Source organism: Vicia villosa, unplaced genomic scaffold, assembly GCF_029867415.1.
Source record: "Vicia villosa cultivar HV-30 ecotype Madison, WI unplaced genomic scaffold, Vvil1.0 ctg.001794F_1_1, whole genome shotgun sequence".
Classification (NCBI taxonomy): domain Eukaryota; kingdom Viridiplantae; phylum Streptophyta; class Magnoliopsida; order Fabales; family Fabaceae; genus Vicia; species Vicia villosa.
Genome location: NW_026705731.1, coordinates 153,726 through 175,888, shown reverse-complemented (window position 1 = coordinate 175,888; position 22,163 = coordinate 153,726). Strand labels below are relative to the sequence as shown.

The window sequence follows — 22,163 nt, the reverse complement described above, 5'->3', positions numbered from 1 at the left end:
TAATATAATCATTTGATTTCTAACCAATAAATATATTTGATCACTTATTTGTCTACATTATTAATCTTCTTTTATATGTATTCTACTAAAGATACACACGCCGTAAAGAAACATATGAGATGTCTAATAATAATTATGAAATTATTTCTTATAGCAATCAAACTAATTAATTGTATTTTCATAATAAAAACAATTGATAGCTATATTAAACTAATAAGGAATCAATTATCACCATAATTATATTCTTATACTAATTAATACTAATTAAACTATTTTCCACACCTTAATTGTAATTTTTATCTTAACTATTTTCATAATTACTTTCATTTATTTTATTTTTATTTTTAGTCCTATATTATATTTTTTTCTTCAGTTTTCATTGTCTTTATATCTTCTATAAAATAGAAAATAGAGGAATAAAATTAAACAATATGAATAATTTTTCAAATGATAATTTTAATCATTAAAGTTTCTAATCGAAAATAATTATTATTACAGTTTTGAAAATATTGTTAACAGATTTCATTTTTTTCTTATTTTCACAAGTCTTATTGTGAAAAAGATTAATCAAAATGATAATATGATACTATGATACTATTTAAAGATTAATAAATAAAATAAATCTATTAAATATATTAACCATTTTTAAATAAATATATTTAATGCAATCTACTTTTAATATAATAATGTAAGTATACTATCAATTTTACTTAATTATCATAATTAAAACAATTTAATCATCTTTTTTTAGTACCTAAATGTGATTTTGCGTTAAAAATTTATTAATTAAAAATTAATTCTATAATAATAATTATTAATGACAGACTAATTAATAGTACAAATAAATTCAAATAAGTGATTGAGATAAATAAGCAAAATGTAAGAATATCTCTTCTTAGGGGATGTGAAAAAAATTAGGCATTAATAGAGGTACTAAGTATTGGGTTTTAATATATTAAAGATTCTCACACAAAATTCATAAATGAATGGAGAGTTTATATATTTCGATTCTATGAATCACTTCCATTTCACACAAAATCGAGATTGATTTATCTAAGGTTAGAAACTCCAAATGTTTTATTCTTTCTATTAACAAATAAAAAATATTAATTTAATTTTTAAATCAAATTATACTAAAATAGTAGAGATAAGTGAATTATATTAAAGTCAATTATTGATAAAATATTATTTTTCAACAGCAAATCAAATCTGTTAGGATATTAGATTTTTTGTAATAAAAAATATTAAAAATTTAATTTTTATTATTTATTATAAATCAATTAAAAATAACTTTTTGGAAACATGATTGTAGGTTAAATTATTTTTATGATAATGAGAGTTAATTTAAAAGTGGGTTAATTGAAAACGTGAATATTAGATTTCTTTAATGGAAAATCAAATTAAAAAGCTAAATACAAAATAATTATTTTTTTCTTTTACTTTTAAGAAAAATAAAAATAATTTACGTTGACAACTAATAATTAATTGGATTATGCGAAATTACAAAATTATTTTAAAAAGATAGATTGATAATTTCACAATTGTTTAAAACTATCTTTCGGTATCAATAAATATTTATTAAACTCTTTTTAATTGTTATTTCATAAAAAATACTTATATGTATATATAATTTATAAATTTTGCTATAGTTTTCATTATTAATTAATCAATAATCCTCATGTTTAATTTAAGGGATACATTTAAAATATTAATTAATTAATTCAATTATATAAAAGAGAATAATTATATCGGAATAAGTTACAAATATTTTTATAAACAGGAAAAAGTTTATTGTTGATACAATTATTTTTATAAACGGTAATATGTTATAGATATTTTTATAGACGAGAAAAGTCAATGGTTGATACAATTATTTTTATAAACAGAAATAAGTTACGAATATTTTTATAAACGGGAAAAATTCAACTGTTGATACACTTATTTTTATAAATGAGAATAAGTTACAAATATTTTTATAAACGGGGAAAGTCTACCTTAATACAATTATTTTTAAAAACGGGACTAAGTTACAAATATTTTTATATACATGAAAAAGTAAAAATATTTTTATATACATGAAAAAGTAAACGATTGATAGGATTATTTTTATAAATGAGAGTAAGTTACAAATATTTTTATAAACGGAAAAAAGTCAATTGTTGATACAATTTTTTTTATATAAATGAAAATAAATTTCAAATATTTTTATAAACGGAAAAAAGTCAATTGTTGATACAATTTTTTTTATATAAATAGAAATAAATTTCAAATATTTTATAAATGGATACATGGGTCATAAAACGTTATCCTGCCCTGCAAAACCACATAGGTGAGACGTGGAGGACACGCGGGCATTTTATGAATGAAAAAAGTCAATTATTGATACAATTATTCTCATACATTCTTCAACGTAAATTCTATGTATATCATGACAACTACAACCTGAAAAATTAAATTAATATTTATATGACAATTATCATTTAAGACATTTATTTTTCTCTTAATTCATATATATATATATATATATATATATATATATATATATATATATATATATATATATATATATATATATATATATATATATATATATATATATATATATATATATATATATATATATATATATATATATATATATATATATATATATGACAATCAAGAACAACAATTCTACATCAATTATCAAACAAACGAAACATGAAGAATAGAAGATAGATCTGTACCCAGGGCCGGCCCTGGGCCAGGGCAAGCAGGCCCACAGCCCAGGGCCTCAAAAAAATAGAGGCCTCAATTTTGGGAGGTGTAGTTGGCAATTTATAACAATGATATAATAAAATATATTGCTTTTAGCGAAACTAATTAACAATTGTTTACTTGTGTTCCAGCGGTTAAACAATACCTATAGGACAATAGTGTTAGTGGTTCGATCTTGGGTGGCTACACAAATCTTAGTTATCAATTTTTTACAAGAACACTTTAATAATTCTTAAAAAAAAAACAAACTTAATTAATTATACTTGGTTAAATTTGGTCTATTAACTTAGTTAATTCTTTACAAATGTAGTTACTAATTTTTTACAACATCACTTCAATCTTTCTTAAAGAAAAAAAATTCGGTTGGCCTAACAAATTTAGTTTTTAATTTTTTACAAGAACATCTCAATTTTTGTTTTTTTTTTATTTAAAATAAACTAATTTAATTATACCTTAGTTGTGATAAAAAAAATTATACCTTAGTTTTTTTGAAAAAAAAAATTATACCTTAGTTAAATTTAATTAATTATACTTTAGTGCCTACTAATTGAATTTCCATAGGTTTCAATATAATTTTAGTTTTTATGATAACTAATATTTATTAAATTTTAAATATAAAATAATGTATATAATCAATTAAAGTTTATAATGAGACTTGAAATAAAATTTTATTCTCGATGGTTATTTATATAATTCTTGTAATTTTATTTTAATTTTTTGTTAATTTAATTGCTATACATGTAATTTTTTTTACACTATCAATATATCAAACTCACTCAATTATATTACTTTAAAAGAAATTAAAATAAAAGTCAAATATTTTTAACAAATTAACGGCTGTGATTAATTTACGGTGTAAATTATGTTAATGTATTTCAATTATATTTATTTATTTTAGTATAAATTTTAAAGACTATTTATATGTTATAATTAAATATTTTTGATATTGTCTTCGAGATTTTTCTTCATTTTGGAGACGATTAAAACTTTATTTTGTTGTTAGGGGTCCATTTTTTTATTTGCCCAAGGCCTCTAAAAAGTCAGGACCGGCCCTGTCTGTACCTTAAAGCTCCCAATGGCGGCGGTGAGTTGTTTCCGTCGGAGGATCTGAAGGGTGTCGTCGGAGCCGCTCGCAGTGATGCCGGAATCGGATGGTGGTGCTGCCCTGTGTGAATCCATCGGGCTGTTACGGTGAAGATGATGAAACGGAGGTGATTGAAGATCCGAGGGAGATCCGACGTTAGGGTAGTGCCGACGTGTCGACGTCGTGGCTGGACTCTGTTGTTGTCGTCGTCGATTCCCAATCTTCCTCTGTTCTTCGACTGATCTTCTTCCACCTTTGCTGCGTTTTTTTCTTGATAACCTGTAAAAGCATGAGAAAACAATAACAGTAATGGAAAACACGTGATTTGCCCTTTAATTCTTCTTTCTGTTATTTATTCAATATTTTGTTGTTGATAGTTTGGATATGGGTGTTGTGTTGAAATTGAATTGAAATACATTTTGAAAAGGTTTGTGTTATGCTGTATGAGATTATGAGATTATGATAATGTGAAGGTGAGAGGAAGTTAAAGGTTTTGAATGGTGTATACAGTGATCGAAGAGAAACATGAATGAGAGTTTTGTGAATAAGGATTTTTATGGTTATGGTGATGGATCATAGTTTTGGTTGAAGGATTATTGGGCGAAACTGTGAGAAGGTTATGGTTTTGGTTGTTTTACTGTAAGAACCTTGTGTGGGAAGGGATGTGAAGATTGGCCTAGTGATATTGGAATAACTTCGAGAATGTGATGAGTGGTAGTGTGGAATTTTGTACGTGGCTGTGAGGTGAAAAAAGTGTTAGCCGAGTTCGTTTTTTACAATGAAAAATAAAATGCATTTTTATAGTACAAAATTAGGTTAAGATGAAAAGGAAATAATCAACCTATTAATTAATATAATCAAATTTGATTTGATTTTAAATGTTGATATATTTAATTAATCATGAAGATTTTTCTAAAAGTAGAAAACTATCCTAAAATGCAACTTTTAACAAAGAAAACAAATCTTTTTAAACCTTTTTTATTTTTATGATTTTTCTTGATATTTTTTATGAATAAAATGGAAAAAAGTGAAAAAATAGTATTTTAAAAATAATAATTAAAGAAATACGAAAATAATATTTAAATATAAAAAAAACTTATTTTTTTGTCATTTTTAGTAATAAGTGGAAATAAAATTAAAATTAAGGTTAGAAACAAAATGAAAGGTAAAACTGCCAGAAGTGGGATTTAAACCCGGGACCTTGCACTTGCAAACTTTACTTCCTTATCAATTGTGCTATATTATTTATTTGAAATAAAAAAGCCAATTGAAAGTGTATGAAGCATCGACCAGCATTTTGCTATTTATTAAAATATAAATAATTTAAGAGTAAACTACTATATTTAAAAATAGACTTTAAATCGAATATTTATAAAATTCAGGATATCAATGCAAATGAACCCGAGATTTTATAAAATCCAATTTTTTGAAATAGTTTCGAATTTTCAAAAAGTGTGGGCAAATTTTGGGGTATGACACAAGTATTTGTCAATGGGCTCAGAATGAAAACGAAACAGTTAATTGATACAGCAGCTAGCAGCTGGAGGCTCGACAAATTTCACAACAGCCTCAGGCATCATCAAAATCATTGAAGCAATAGCCGCAAATGTTCAAAGGTTTGCCCACTAAGGACTTAGGAGCAAATACCCTTAAGAACCGGTAATTGATAAGTTGAATTTTGTTAATGAAACAAGGGTTCAGAATTGCTACATGTTAATGCACACACCTACCCTGGCATGTTACTCATATTTGGCTAAATCAACCCTTTTAAGTTTATTTGCAATTTAATTCGTAATCATAAAAACCAAAACCCCCAAGGCTTTTTGTTTAATTGAATTCCTACTAACTCTATAATATCACGCAGTCCTTGAGATCGATATTCGGGGAATTTTCCATTTATTACTACAGAGGCAAAATAGTACACTTGCTATTTTTCCGATCAGCTAGAATCTGCGATGACAGAGTGCTTTGTGGAAACACAAAATGCGATGCTAACCCATTTCGAAGAACCACAAGAATCCTATAATTTCAACTTCGAAGCATCAATGGAGGATTTCGATGAGGCGCTAACTCGCTCTAGGTTAGAATCGATGATGAAGCACTTTGTAGAGACAAAAACTGTCCAAAACCAAGAGTTTATCAAACAAAGTCTTCAAAACAACGAAACCCTTAGGCAACTGACCACTATGGTTGAGTCCCTTGCGACTCACAACATGGCATTAGAGACTCAAATCTCCCAACTTGAACAAAACCCTCTAGGACCCTTCCCTGAGGAGCATGTGGATGTTGAAACAACCATTAGTGAAAAACAAATTGAAATTCCTGAGGAGAGTGATTATGAGGAAAGTAATTACGAGATTGAGGAGAGTGATGGTGTGGTTAAGGAGAGTTCTAGTGAGAAAAGAGTGGAGATTGAGAAAAATCCACCAACACCAACTGAAAGGGAGGTTGTAAAAGAAGTAGAGAAGGAAGCACCTATCGTTGTTCCTCCTCCCTATACCCCACCGATTCCTTTTCTGCAAAGTTTTATGGAAGCTACGATAAACTATGTGAAGGTATTGGAAAATACCCACACCAATGCATCCTTGTTTGAAGTCTTGCATAAAAAGAGAAAGTTCGAGGACCATGAAACTAGGGATGTCATTACTGTTAAGAGGGGAAGGTTAGGATTTGAGGTGATGGCTGAAATCACTAAGCTCAAACTTGAAAAGCTGATACTTAGGATAGATCCAAAAACACCACCACAAGATCAAAAGAATGAACCACCCCACAGAAGAAAGACAAGAAAAGGTGGGGGGTATGTGAGATGGCGCGATAAGTGGCCATGGAAAACGACAATTACTAAAAGTTCAACCGAGGAGTCATTCTCGAGAGAACCACCATGAGTGCTTTCACTCTTGAGCCATCGAGCTATCGACATTAAACAAAGCGCTGCGTGGGAGGCAACCCACGAGTTTTTAATTTAATGTTTTTCTTTTAATGTTTTTCTTTTAATGTGTGAATTTGCAGAAAATAAAGAGTTGGATCGTTTGTCACATCTTTGCTACCTCTAGGCGAAGAATCTCTAGATGACAATCTTGGAAATGAGCAAGGTGCCCACGGACATTCCTGCGAATGTCGCTGCTGCTGGTGTCACCGATATTAACAACAAAAGAAAAATCAGAGAGGATTTGGCACGCAGAGGATCTAGCATTCACACAGGTTTTGTTTTTCCTTTTCCACCTTTTATCAAAATATTAAGGACAATGTTTGGTTTAAGTGTGGGGGAAGAACTTTACCACTTTCATTTATCACTTTATTGTTTTCTAGTTATGTTGTCGAGTCTTTATATGTGATTTTCAGTTGCTATTGAATCTCCCCGAAATTTTAAAAAATTTAACCACCAACAATTTTTTTCTTTTTGACGCATGGCATACACACTCTGAAAGTATAGAGGTTGTCACACTTTAGGCTTTGTTATAAAGATTTGAGGATGTTTGAACAACATCGATACCGTCCTGACACCCTAAACCCTCTAATCATGTAATATCAATTTGAGTACCCATTATGCCGAGACCTTATGCTCAAGTTTTCAAAGTAGTTCTTAAGTAGTTTATATTAGCAGTCGGCACCATCTTAAGCACAAACTACGTAGGGAGTCGATGAATATAAGTGAATGATCATGTTTTTAATAAATAAATGATTTAATTGAAAAACAACCTTCTAAGTTACGTGACCCTCACCCGGTCATTTAGCCCAACGGTTGTTAAACCTATAAGGATTTAATAATAAGCACTCACTGTTGGTTGGCCCAGGGGTGACTGGTACTGGACTTGGTAGGGCGGGTTACGGTTCGATCTCCCACAACCACAGTTGGGAAAAATGGTGCTGCACCACTTAAAAACCAGAACCCCGTGCTAAAGAAAAGAAAAGGATCATAGTCGCTAACCGATTTCCCTACTATGTGCGTGTACGGATAACAGGCTTAATGCGATTGCGCTTGAATGAAAAGAGTGAAAGAAAAACGAGAGATATAGGTTGAGTTATAATGGCGTGATTTGAATTGGTTTGTATAAGGAGGGAGTTTTTGAACATTGTGTCGATTCGGTGTCCTTGGTTTTGAACATCTAGTACCTATCGATCTAACATTAGCCTAGCATCCACATATGATTAGGAGTCGTGTCGTTCCTTTGTTTTTAAAATAAAGACCATGCTTAATAATTTTCTTTTACCGTGTTGGTTAATTGCTTGAGGACAAGCAATGTTTAAGTGTGGGGGTGTTGATAACACGAAAATGTATCACATATTTGGCTTGATTTACATAGACTATTTCCCTATTTTATTTTAATTAAGTTGCTTTATGTTGGTATTATGCTGGTATTTTAATATGTTTCAGGAATTTAATGTTTACAAGGCTCGCTTGAGAAAAGGGGTAAAAATGAGAAGAAATGAAGTAAAAAAGATAGGAAGTATAGAAGAAAATAAGGGGGTGAATAAAGAAGCATATGTACAAAGCCCAAAGGCCTAATTGGCCCGCGACGAGAGGCACTCTGCAGCCCCTGTCGGTCGGCACACTCCTGCCCCTGCCGGTCGACATGCTCCCCCTCCTGCCGATCGGCATGCTCCCCCTCCTGCCGGTCGGCACCCTTTGCTGTTTTAGTGTGTGACGTTAGTCACACACTCAGACGCGCTCGTCACGTCCTAACTTCCTCCTATTTTCCAGCCTTCCTCATTTCTCTCCAGAACCAAGCCTGAGACGGATCCACCTAAATTTCCTCCATTATTTTCTCAACCCAGAGGCGGAAGAATCAATATAAATACGGAGCATTCCATCAGTAGGGATATATCTCTTCTTTTCGGCAGAACTTTTCTTTGTTTAATTTTTAGGCAGATTCTCTACCATGTAAAAGTGGTAGTTTCTCATATCGAGGAACTACCACACCATTAAATTTAGTTTTTGTTTCCTTTCATTACGTGAAGATAATTTCATAAGTTAATTCCAGTACCTTTTATTTCATCATTTACAGGTATTATTTTATGCTTTCTTATTTATTCTTATTTATCTTCGTTAATTTAATTGTCATGTTCTTCTTAATTTCCATCCGCCTGTTTAATTTGTTTACACTTAATTCCATGTCCGGCTAAATTGTTTTGAGTCCGGTGTGTGAGGACCGTTGTCTCTGACGGGACTCGGTAATTATTGTGTTGGCTTAGTTATTATTATTAATTTATATTTTGGTTTATGTTTTTAATATTAATTTAGGTAACCTTGTCACGAGAGTGAAAGGTTACCTACCACGATTTTGTCACGAGAGTGAGAGATCTATTAAGGTTCGAACCGGCACTGCGAGAGCGTGGTGGTCGAACAAGATAGTAAAAACTAGGCATTAATCTTAAACACAGCGAGAGCGCTTTAGGATTAATTAGGACTTGTTTAGTTTTCAAAACGCGTTCTTTGATTTAAGTGGGCGAGCGAGAGCAGAATCCTACGGTTAAGGAGCGTGACTTTATTCAAAACCACGAGAGTGTGAGATTTAGCCTTTAAGCTAATATTTTCTACTAAATATGATTTTAACATTTTTATAAGCCAATGAGTTACAGAGTTCCCAAAGTATGCGGAATCACGTTCCGGTCTCTCTTCTCCTATATTTATCTTAATCTTAGTTTTATTTCAGTTTTAGTTCTTAGGTTCCCCTTAATCAAACATTCATTAGCCTTAGCTTTACAAAGCAACAATAGATTACAGTAGGTTGACATTGGTCTCTGTGGTTCGACAATCGTTTATATTACTTCGATATATCCGTGCACTTGCGGACGCATCACCTAGTGATAACAGGTTGATCAAAGGTACATGCTTCATTAATAGTATTCCTTTAACTACTATTTGAAAATTCTAGTAACTCACACGTGATGGCTTACTTAATGTTATGACATCCACAATCACACAGAATAAAACTTTAAAACAGAAATGCATAAAAATAGTAAAGAACACAGCAAATTGTTCACTCAGTTCGGTATACAACAATACCTACTCTGGGGGCTACCAAGCCAGAGAGTGAATCCAATATAAGCAGAATTAATTCAGAGTTAAACTCCCCCATTTACAACTCCTCACTTAAGACCTACCTAATACAATTCCAATCTTATCCTAGACCTGAGTATCTCCACTCACTCCCCCTCAATCACAACAGTGATTACAATTAGACATTAATCAAATAAGAGAGAAGACACACTTTAAAACACCTTGATCAACTTAAAAGCTTCAATCAAGAGACACACACTCGTGCTTAAAAGCTTAGAGTGACAAATTACAAAACACAGCCTATTCCAATACAATCATCAAAAGACAATTGCTTGGAGTACAAGAGACTAAAAACACAGACACATAACTACAGTTCTTCACAATTAAAAAATCTCTCTGCGTTCCAAATTAGGATTGCAGTCTTCTTATATGCAGCTCTTGGGCCTCGGGCTTTCCAAGAACCAAATTAGGGTTAACCAAGTTAACCTAATTTACACGTCATCAGGTTGTTACAGAATATGCTATTAACGGAATCTTCTAGGAGAAATATTCAGCACACAATAAAATGTTTCCTAAATTGAAGATTGAGAGAAATCAGGAAACATAATAATTTAACATTTGGTTCTTTTTACGAACCGGGTCCACCCTTATAAACCCCATATCCACCCTTCTAAATCTGCGAACCCACCCTTCTATGTTCAGGACAAGTTACCAATCCACCCTTCTAGACTTACAACTTGCCTCTTTCAACAACAATGACAAATGATGTGTGGCATATAATTCATGCAACAACTCACCAACAACAATGATTCATGTTTACATTCGAACATTGTCAGGTAACTTCATATTTCCCATAACCTACTTACTTTTCTTATTTAAGGGAAACAACATGTCATTTAAGTTGTTATAGACATCTTCCTAAACAAGCTCCACCTCTGGAACCTTCTTCCTTTTGAGAACATACTTCTTACTGGAAGACTTTTCAATAACATTTTTCTTTCCTTTAAACTTCTTCTTCTTTAGAACATCCACATTCTTATTAGGGATTTCAATACAAGTTCCCTTTTCTAAGCCATTTTCTTGGATCATTTTGCATATTTTGTTGTGGTTTCACTATCATTCATAGTAGGAACAACATCATCATTGACCTCATTCAATACTTCATCAACTTCAATATTTTCATAAATTTCTAAAACATCTTGCTCAAGATCATTCTAGGTTGGAGGCTTCGTCTCCAACATGTCCTCCATATTGTCAATGACATCTATAAAAACAACTTTAGTGGTAATCTCAACTTCCTTGTAGACATCAACAATGTTTTTATTTTCATCCTTTACATATTTAATCAGGTCATCATTGCTTGTCTTCATTCATTAGATTATCATCTTCAACCTCTTCAATACCTTTCTCTCCTTCCTCAACGCTTTCATCAGAACCCACTTCTTCATTACCAATTTGTTCATAATCATTATCTTTTGACCCAATAGCTTCTATCTGAGGAATGTCGTTAACATTGTTGTTGACATCCTTGTTACCATCATCATGACTGACACCAAATTTCCCCTCTCTAGACTCATCATATTATGACATAGTGTCATTCAATATGTTCTCAATATTAATATCCACAGTAGAATTATCCATAAATATTTCCAACACTTACTGAATAATGGAACAAATAATGTATATATAAATATTTTTTTATATTAAAAAATAGTTAGAATATATATATATATATATATATATATATATATATATATATATATATATATATGGCATATCTAGTGAGAATGATATTCTTATACGAGAACATAAGAATGAATCTGAACCATTAGATTTTAAAATAAATGATAGAGATTATGAGTAAATCTTTTTCTCCCTCTCATCCATCATTTATTTTATTAACGGAGGAGAGAGAAAAAAAGATTTACTCATAATCTCAACCATTTATTTTAAAATCTAATGGTTCATATTTATTATCATGTTCTCATATAAAAATGTGTCATTCTCATATGATACGTCCTCTACAGGGCCGTCCCAAACAATTTGGAGGTCCTGTTCTAATTTTTAAAATTGAATCTTTATAAAATAAATATTTTTAAAATTGAATCTTTATAAAAATAAACATAACATCTAAATATGTCCTTTTTTAAATTTTAAATTGTTAATAATCTATCATATAAGAAAAGTCTAGCTTTTTCTCATCATATGGCCTGCCACATCAGCATGGTCTTTCCATAAAATTCCACATCAACCGCCTCATTCTGTTCTTTGTCCATAACCTTGGCAATTACACAAAACCTTCGTTATCTTCCAATTTCTCCACAAATCATTGCGGTTACAAAACATAATCTTTAATTCTTTCTCCAATCGTTTCCTACTTGCGGTTTCAAAATTGGAATTTTCTCATTCCAACCATTATGCCTTCCTCCCATTTGCAAACCGTGAGATTGCATTTGAGAAGGCGGATCCTCACTCATTACAATCACTATTCTCTCCCTTTTTTCTGGTCTCAAATCGTGAACGGTGGTGCGACCTCTTTCTGCGATGAATCGACGCCGGTTGTTGGTTGAAGGGTTTGTTGTTCGTTGAGTAGTTGTTGCTGAGATCGTGATGATGAATATGATGTTGATGGTGTGGTGACGATGAACACGTTTGCTGATAATATCGTGATGTTGATTCTGAACCGTTGATGGCTGTTGCTGAGGGTTACGGTCGTGAAAATTGATGATGATGTTCGTGACGCTGAAAGTCACAGCAAATCAGTGATATCTTTCTTTGTTTTTGGTATTTTGAGTTCTATAATCTCTCTTCTTATCTCAATATTTTCTGAAAGGTTTGCGTAAAAAATGAGGAAGATGATGATGAAATAGGGTTTCATGAACGTTAGTTTTTCGTATTTCCATGAACTGCGTTCTTTTTCTTTCTTCTCATTGTTTTTGGAAAATTTGTATAGATGAGGATGATGATGATGGAATTTTAGGGTTTTGGTTATGTATTCTGCGAATCCCCTGGTACTGAACCATAACTGTGATGTTATTGTTGATTTGATGCAGTGAAAAAATGCGACTCAACGGTGAACTTATTCTTTTTCTCTTTACTATGAACCAAAGTTTATTTGTGATTTGTAGTAAAGATTAGGCTCATGATTATTCTATGAAACTGTATGAGGCCTTTATATATATATATATATATATATATATATATATATATATATATATATATATATATATATATATATATGATTTGAATCATTCCCCTTAAAAATTATGATTCCTTCACATAAACCCTAATGATGAATTATGAATCTTCTATTGTTGTTGTTTGGAACTTAATTGAATTTCATGTTTGTGTTTTTTTTGCAGAGTGACTGTGGATAATTCTTCAAGTAGAACAACCACTTTGATAAAGGTTTGAAATTTAAACGTTATAAGGTCTTAATCTTTCGTTAATTTCAAAAGGGTTGTTTTTGTTTACCGATTATTTTGATGTGAATTGTGTGGTAGGTTGATAGTGCTAATATTCAATATATTTACAGATGATTGAAGACATTGGCTATGGAGGTATACCACTTTTTGAAGAGGGTCATTATTTTTACATCATTGACTAACAAACTGATTCAGAATGTTTCTGTTGAAGGCACTGTCAATTTTTATGGACTTGATCATTCCATCACAGTGGTGACTGTATTTGTAGAGGTCATGTTTGTTTTTTTCAATTAATGAAAAATAATCAAGTTTGTTTTTGAATTATTAAGAATGAAAGGCCTTTTTGACATGTATCAGCATGCTCATTACCATTTCAGGTTTGAATCTCATTTGTTAATAAGTTTCACATTGTTCAGTATTTTCTCTATGTAATACTATGGGGTGTTTGTTTTATGAGAATTGAAAACCATTGGAATCTTATAGTTGAGAATTTAATTTCACAGGCAGCTATGGTCAAAGAAACACCTATTCCTCCATTCTTCCTCTTCTTCACAAGTTCCAAATGGTGTTTGCTGTGATACAAAATTTGTTGTTACCAGTCTAATAACGGAAGATGCTAACCTTTCTCTCTCCCAGCTCCGCCAATAATTATCATCGGAAAGTGCAACAGGCGGCGACACCTTTTTGCACTTTTAATTAGTTTATGTAATTGATGATTTCGTGTGTTATGTGTAGGTAATTCTTCGGTTCTGATCTGATCTTCGGTGCCAAAAAGAACATAGAACCTCCCCCTTCCATCGAACATGCCAACGAAAGGGTAACCTTCATCTTTCCCTCATCAATTTCATTCAATTAGCGTTAGGGTTTGTTTTCACACTTGCAGATCTGTTCAATTTCGGTTCTCTCTTCGGATTTTGAAGTTAATTATTCAATTATAACACTATTATATTTCTCCATATCTATTATATTTTGACAATAATGCGAAGCTCAAAGTGAAGAAGAAGGAAGATGAGAAACTATGGAAAGGACTTGAATCGAAATTCTTCTCGACTAAGACTCTGTGCGATCAACTTACTGAAACTCTACAACAAATGGCTGGTATAGTTCAGGATGGTATGACAGTTTACTAATCCTGAAGAGTCTACGGGGATTACGACAAACCAACCCTGATTAGTTATTCCGATTTAGCGATAAATTGTAAGTGGGTTATCGTCCTGTTTGAACAAATAGCTTAATGAATGAATCACTTATAGTATAAGTAGCTATAATTTATGTATAAGCTATATTTATAATTTATTTAGTGATGTAAGTATAATGTATGCATAACACAGCGTCGAGACCGATGACGAGGATGCATGAATAGCAAGCTGTGGTATTTAGGATATCAGGCGACAAAGCTTACTTCTCCTGTTGTGGATTCTATGGTGCACTGGATACACTTTGAGATGATGCTGGTAGACCTTACTTTAAAGAATGCTACATTGACGGTTCCGTTGATTCCGCTTTCAAAAATGTCAGATCCATCTACAAGGTAATGTCTCCATTGTTTCAAGTAATTGGTATGCCAATTTTTCTTCTTATATTTTTTGTTACATCCCTCCTGATATTCCCTTATCTACCTTTCTATTACAGCTTTTGTTATCCCCTTTCTCCGTTAAGGCTTTTGTGCTGAATCCGGTTTTATTGAGTTATACAGGTTCGGTTTAGTAAGAGGCTCGGTTCGGTTTGTTTTGAATTCATGCGTAGCTGCTGGGTTTGTTCTTGGTTCTGCATTGCTGTCTAATTGTTGCAGGTGCAGAGCATTTGGTTTTCTCATTGTGTCGAGTGCAAGGTTGATTCGGTTTTGCTTTGGTTTGATGGCATGCCTTCAATTTTCTTTTGTTGTTTAATTGCCAGTTCTGTTCCATCAATTGTATAGAAGGCTTCGAGGGACGATCGTGGTAAACTATAGAATCTTGTTGTAATGGGTAGAAAATCATGGGAGGCTCTCCTTCCTGAGAGAAGGCCTCTCAATGGACGACTTATGTTGTTCTGACTCGCTCAGGTAATTTTGATATATCAACTGCAGAGAATGTTCTTATATGTGGAAGTGTATCGTCATAATGAAACTGTTGGCTGCTTCTCCTTACTGTCATTCAATTGAGAAAGTATTTCTTATTGGGGACAGTGAGATATTTAGGTATATATTATCTATATTTTGATCTTCATAATCACATGAAGCTATTTCTTTGTTGTATCTGATGATTTTCATGTACAGAGAAGCGCTTCATGGACCTGGATATGAAGCCATCCATATTACAGAAATTGAAGTGAGCATTGAGTGTGACACTTTTATGCCTCAAATTGATTTCTCTTTATTTCATATGTGGTACTCGTCTTTCCCTTTGGTGGAAAAAGGCATCCGCTATTCTTTTAACACTTATGATGAGCGTAAGGTGTTCAACTGAAGAGTCCCAGGGTCTGAATACTGATCCAATTCTTTGTGATAGTTCAAACTCTCTAAATAAACACATAATGCTTTTAACACTTATGCTTTTTAACAACTAAGGTATGCTTTTTAAGAGATTTGATTGATATGATTCTACACGTTTAAGATTCAATTGGATATTGCATCAAAGCAATAAAATAAAATGATTTTTTTTATAATTTTTTAAATTATTATATGAGGTACATTTATTTTTGTTATTACCTTAACTTGACAGAAAGAGGAATTAGAAACATACAAAAATCCATATAGTAATCATCACTTTTTGCTGGAAATGCATTTGACACTTTAGACTTGAGAAGCAAGAAAAATTTTATTGGAAGCCTTATCCTCAAGGTAATTTCTTCTTGAGGATTCTCCTCAATGTAATTGTTGTAATATTATTTGATTTTGCTTTTTTTTTTTTGGATGGAGAAGGCGTGTTGTAAATTTGTTTTGTATCTATTCGATTTCATTTTCATTATTGGGTATTGATATTATTGAAGTTTACCATCTATATTTTATTATTGACAATTAAACTATTTATTACAATATCTATGATTTTTTCTATTTTAAATCATTATATATCATCTAAAATTATAAATGTTATAACATATTAAAATAAAATAAATGATATTAAATTTTACTTATGATAAGTGAAAATGTAATTTAATATTTAATATTTAAATCATATTTGTAACATTTTTTTTCAAAATTTAACAAAAATTTAACTTATATTTTAGATATCTATAGGACACGGAAACAAGCTCAAACTTGGTGCCTACGCGAATATGGGCTTGAGTACGTGAATTTTTTAAACTGCAGATATGGAAACGGGTCCCTACTAGCATCTATCATTTGTTATGCTATTATCTTTATTTTGTTAAAAAAAAAATTAAATATATGTACTTTGAAATATTTATATAATATATGTGTGTCAGTTTAATTATATTTTAATTAATTATCTTTCTTTTTTTAATGACTTTATTTTTCAATATTCAATTTTTTTAATATTAGTAATTTTATAATTTTATCCATTTTAACTAAAATTTAGTCTTTTACTAATACATTTTATTATCCTCAACCCGAATGCGCGAAAACGGCGGGTACCCGTGCGAATGCACGGGTATCACACTAGTTTTTAAAAAGGGAAATGCTAACTAGTGCTCTAGGGGCACTCTTAAGAGTTTAAAAAGTGAATGTTTTGTTAAATATATTTGTATACAACACATTAAAAATAGTAATAATTGACTTCTTTTAAGGAGAAAAATGCATGTTTCATTGAAAAAATTTATATTCAAAGCATTAAAAATTGAAGAGATTAATTTATTTAGAAAATAATTTTTTTATATGGAAACCTTAAAGAATGCTCTTGAAACACTCGTTAGCATGACTCTTTTAAAAAAAAAGTAAAATTACAAATACTGTTTTATCATAAATATTTAATGACAAATGAGTTAACCATATAAAAAGTCTTTAAATATCTCATTAAAAATACTTATTAAAATGGCAGTATTAAAAAAATTAATACAAATTAATTGAAGTACGAGTGTCATATTTATTTAGAAATAAATATTCCAATTAATTTTATTTATTACAATCTCAAGCGTTAATTAAATTTAACGATTAATATTAATAGTTCTCATTTCTCATATAAGATATCAGTTATCACCAGATACGCTCCCATATATATATATATATATATATATATATATATATATATATATATATATATATATATATATATATATATATATATATATATATATATATATATATATATCGAGCATATCAAGTGAGAGTATTTTATAATGAGAGATGAGAGGGATAAATATCAATCATTGGATTCATCAAGAGAGAGAATGTTAAGAATTTAATGTGGCTATTAATTTCTCTCTCTTGATAAATCCAATAGTTGATATTTCTTCCTCTCATCTCTCATTATAAAATACTCTCCCTTGATATGCTCCATATATATATATATATATATATATATATATATATATATATATATATATATATATATATATATATATATATATATATATATATATATATAAGGTATGTTAAGAATTTAATGTGGCTATTAATTTCTCTCTCTTGATAAATCCAATAGTTGATATTTCTTCCTCTCATCTCTCATTATAAAATACTCTCCCTTGATATGCTCCATATATATATATATATATATATATATATATATATATATATATATATATATATATATATATATATATATATATATATATATATAAGGTATGATATGGAAAATTATATTACTTTTACAATTAAAGGTGTTTGCTCCTTTGCTTTTAAACTTTTTATATGAAATAAAAATTTTAATTAAAATAATTGAACTTGAGAATCGAACCCACATCCAACTACCAACAAAAAACAGCAAAGCCGCTCTGCTACCGTATAATTTTTGATTTTGTTATGAATAAGTTAATATATAATTAAATAGTATAATATTTTTTTAAGCCCATACATTATTTTGAGGCCCCTATATATTGGAGGCCCCGTGCGTGGGTCTGATTGCACCCACAGGGTTGGCCCTAGTCCTATATATATAATATATCTAGTGAGAATGAGTAAGTTACATAAGAATGTGAGAATTTAATAACTACCATTGAATTTAAAGTTGTGATCAAAGTAATTGAAATTGGACCGAATAATAAACAAGAAAAGATAGGGTTCAAGGTTTTAGGGTGTGTTTGGTTCGGGATAGATGGAGGGGAGGGGAGGGGAGGGGAAGGAATATTTTTAATTAAATGTGTTTGGTTCAAATTTTATGAGGGGAGGGAAGGGGAGGGGAGCAAAACTCCTTCAAAACACACTTTTTGCCTCCCTCCAAATCGGGGGGATTTGGAGGGGAGGGGAGGGGAGAGAATCTGAACGTTAATATTTTAAAAATTATTATAATTACTATAATATCCTCAATTTTATTTTAATATTTCAAAATTATTCATTTTCTTTTGTATTATTATTCTCTTCTATGTGATTTTTCTCGATTGCTTCTGTCAACTTATTATAATTATTCTCCACCTTCAAATTATTTTGAAATTTTTGACCTTAATATAAATCATAATCATTTCACTTTTTTGATTTTTTTATAACTCTTTTATGTTTATTTATGTTTTTTTTCTAATTTTTTTATATATCCTATCATATTTTCTTTTATATCAAATTTTAAATCTTTCATTTTAATTTTTTAATTTATTTTATTAAAAGATTTAAACCATTAATATTTAATAAATTATTTTATGTATTTCATGTGTTAAATAATTCATTATGATTTCAAAATTGTTATCAACATATAGTTTAATTTATTTTTGAACATTTTATTCGAATTAAGTGAACTCAATTTTTTAATGTTATGTAGTAAATTATAACTTTTTAGTCACTCAATATTAAAAATTTCACTAACAGAAAAAACATGTATAGATTTTTCACATTTGAATATCATATTTGATCACTTAAATAAGATAATAAGGATAAAAATGTAAATTATTGATAACAGAGAAAATTATTCCTTAATTTTTTTTACCATTAGATTGAAAAGAATTAATGGCAAGTGTTGAAGACTTACTCCAAATCTTAACTATTGAGTATAGAAAAATATTTCCAAAAATAATTCGATTAAATGATCAATTAAAACTGTTAGATTAATGAAAATCAATGGTTAAGATTTGGAGTAAGTCTTCTACCGTTACTCTTAGAGTAAATATATCCCTTCTCATAATCTAATATTTTTAAAATTCAATGTAACATAAAATATTTGTTTCCTTTTGTTAAAGGATTTATCATCAATAAAAAATTATCTTTAAAGATTTATTTGAAAGAGAAAAATAAGCCATTTAAAATGATAAAGAGTTAAATATGTTTTTGGCGCCTACAAAATTATTAAATTTGACTTTTAGTCCCTTCAAAATTATTTATGCACGTAATTTTAGTCCATGTAGAAGGACTAAAACGTCATGCAAAAGTAATTTTATAAGAACTAAAACATGAAAAAAAATTATAGGGACTAAAAGTCAAATTTGAGATATTTATAGGGACAAAAAACATATTTAACTCAATCATAGATATTATATGATAATGACAAATAATTCTATAAAAAAATAAAAAGTGTATTAATTTTATTACTATATGTAAATAATCTTATAACAACAATTAAAACATAAACAAATTGATTCTAGCAGAATAGAATTTGGTAGAATTAATTTTAACATAAATGAGTTTAGCAGAATCAATTTATGTTTGAATAGATTTATGTAAAAGTGAGTTGAACAATAAATTTCAGTGTAAAAATTACTTAGAGTCAGCTTTAGAGGCATAAGTTACAAATTCTAGCTTCAAGTAGAATCAATTTTGAAAACAAAATCAATTCTCCTTTTGATAAACCAAATACCTCAAACTTATCCGGAATCAATTCTACAATTTTGGGTCTTCCAAAAGGGAACCAAACATACACTAAGATTGAATAAGAAAAAAAGAGATTGAAATCAATATAATATCATTTTAAACACATTTTAAATAAAAAATAATACATATACTTGACAAATTTGGTGAATATAAAATAAAATAACCTGTAAAATAAAATATAAATTAAAATAAGAGAAATATTCATCATAATATTTATAATTTTACTCATAAGAAATAATAATTTTTTTATTTCATTGAAATTATTTGAAATTCAATGCACAAACTTTGTATACATTACTCATATTCTTTGCTTGATACCATTTTATAAATTAATATTTTTTCCTTTCTTTTTTGCGACCTAGTTTTTAATTCTAAATACTGGTTCCTTTGCAAGAAGCATCATAGATTCTGATATATCAAAATCACAAATACGTGATTTCACCATTTTCTTAAACTCTATAAAAGAATCTTTCAATTCTTTGAGTTGAGAGCATTGGACCTCTTTGTATTTATTTAGGATCTCACCATGAACCTTAGCTTCCTTTTCAGCCTCATCTATTTCGATTCCAACATCATCAAGTTGTTGATTCAGATCCTCTATGTTAGAAGAAGAATTTTCTAACACATGATTTGGATTGAACTCTTTCTGAAGAAACTTCGACGCAAGACTATTAACACTCGGATTTCCAAACGAGTAAAGCTTATTCCCTGGTGACAGCACAACAACAGCAATTTCAACCCCACATAAGATGGCAAGCTCATTTGCTTTTTTGAATAAGCCTGTTCGACGCTTGGAGAATGTGACTTGCCTCGCAGCAGAGTCTTCCACTCTCACAATTTCAATTTTGCGACGACCCATAATTCTCTCACCTACACTACACAATTTACTACTAAAATAGAGAGGTTGAAAAGGTTGTGGTTGTATTCCTCCCTCTATGCCCCTATTTATATTATAGCATGAGGTTATTGGTTCTAATATTATATTAAAATATACATTTATTTTTATTAACACTTTTTCAAATAAAAGTTAGCTTTTTCCTAAGTCAAATAATATGTTATTTCTTCTGTTCACTTTTTGATAATGATAATAATGAATTAATTAACATAAAATATTTATCTAATAAATCAAATTTTCTTAATAGAGAAAACACACCTCCGTACTATTAAACGTGTTGGATAATTTGAATAAAATAAAAGGTTAAATTACTCAACTCAAAATTCTTGATAAAATTCGTCAACGTTTCTCCGTTATGGGCAACAAACATCAATCATAATATGTGAGAAAATGAAAAACTGATTTGAGTTAGATCATAAATGTATGATTTGAATCCAAGGAAAGAATGACTTGAATCAAGGTGATAAAATTTGAAAATAGTTTGTTTAATTCAGATCATGATTTGGTACATGTGATTCGAATAAAGCAATCACATGATTCAAATCATAGTTGTTTTTAAAATGTTTGTTTAACTATGATTCAAAACATACTCTTTTGTGATTTATATCAAAGTGTTATGTGATTCGAATCAGACACTTTCTTGATTTGAATCACAAAGTTAGTTCCAAAATCTTGATCTCAAATTAAATTATTAATTCGAATTAGCCATATGCTTGATTCGAATAAAGTTTTAAAAAAACATTGTTTTAAGCTTTCTAATTTGTGATTCAAGGAACACATGTTAACTTTGACCAACTTGCTGAAACTAAAAACAAATTGCAATGAATTTAAATCTAATTAAGTGAGAATCCCCATAACACAAATGTGTAATTTCCAACGCAATTATGCGATTTTTGGTGCGGTTGTGCAGTTTTTGGCAACTTGCTCTGGTCTTGTTCAACATCAACAATTGAAATAGGAACAAGAATTCTCCAAGATTCCTCTAATTTTTTCTCATCACTCAGACTCTGATTGATCATTTTCAATCCCTATTTATCCTCCCTTGTTGCAGTAGCAAGTGTGAGTGTTTTGTATGTTCCAATCCTTATATTGGATATTGAGTTGCGCCATTA

At 29.9% G+C, this 22,163-nt stretch overlaps 1 protein-coding gene across 1 annotated transcript; it reads right to left on the bottom strand.

Moving 5' to 3' along the window:
• Nucleotides 1-20,471: 20,471 nt before the first annotated feature.
• LOC131636629 (agamous-like MADS-box protein AGL29) lies at nt 20,472-21,052 on the bottom strand. Its single transcript, XM_058907242.1, has one exon. It carries the CDS (start codon nt 21,013-21,015, stop codon nt 20,515-20,517), a length of 501 nt encoding a protein of 166 aa, XP_058763225.1. The 5' UTR covers nt 21,016-21,052; the 3' UTR covers nt 20,472-20,514.
• Between the last annotated feature and the right edge of the window lie 1,111 nt (nt 21,053-22,163).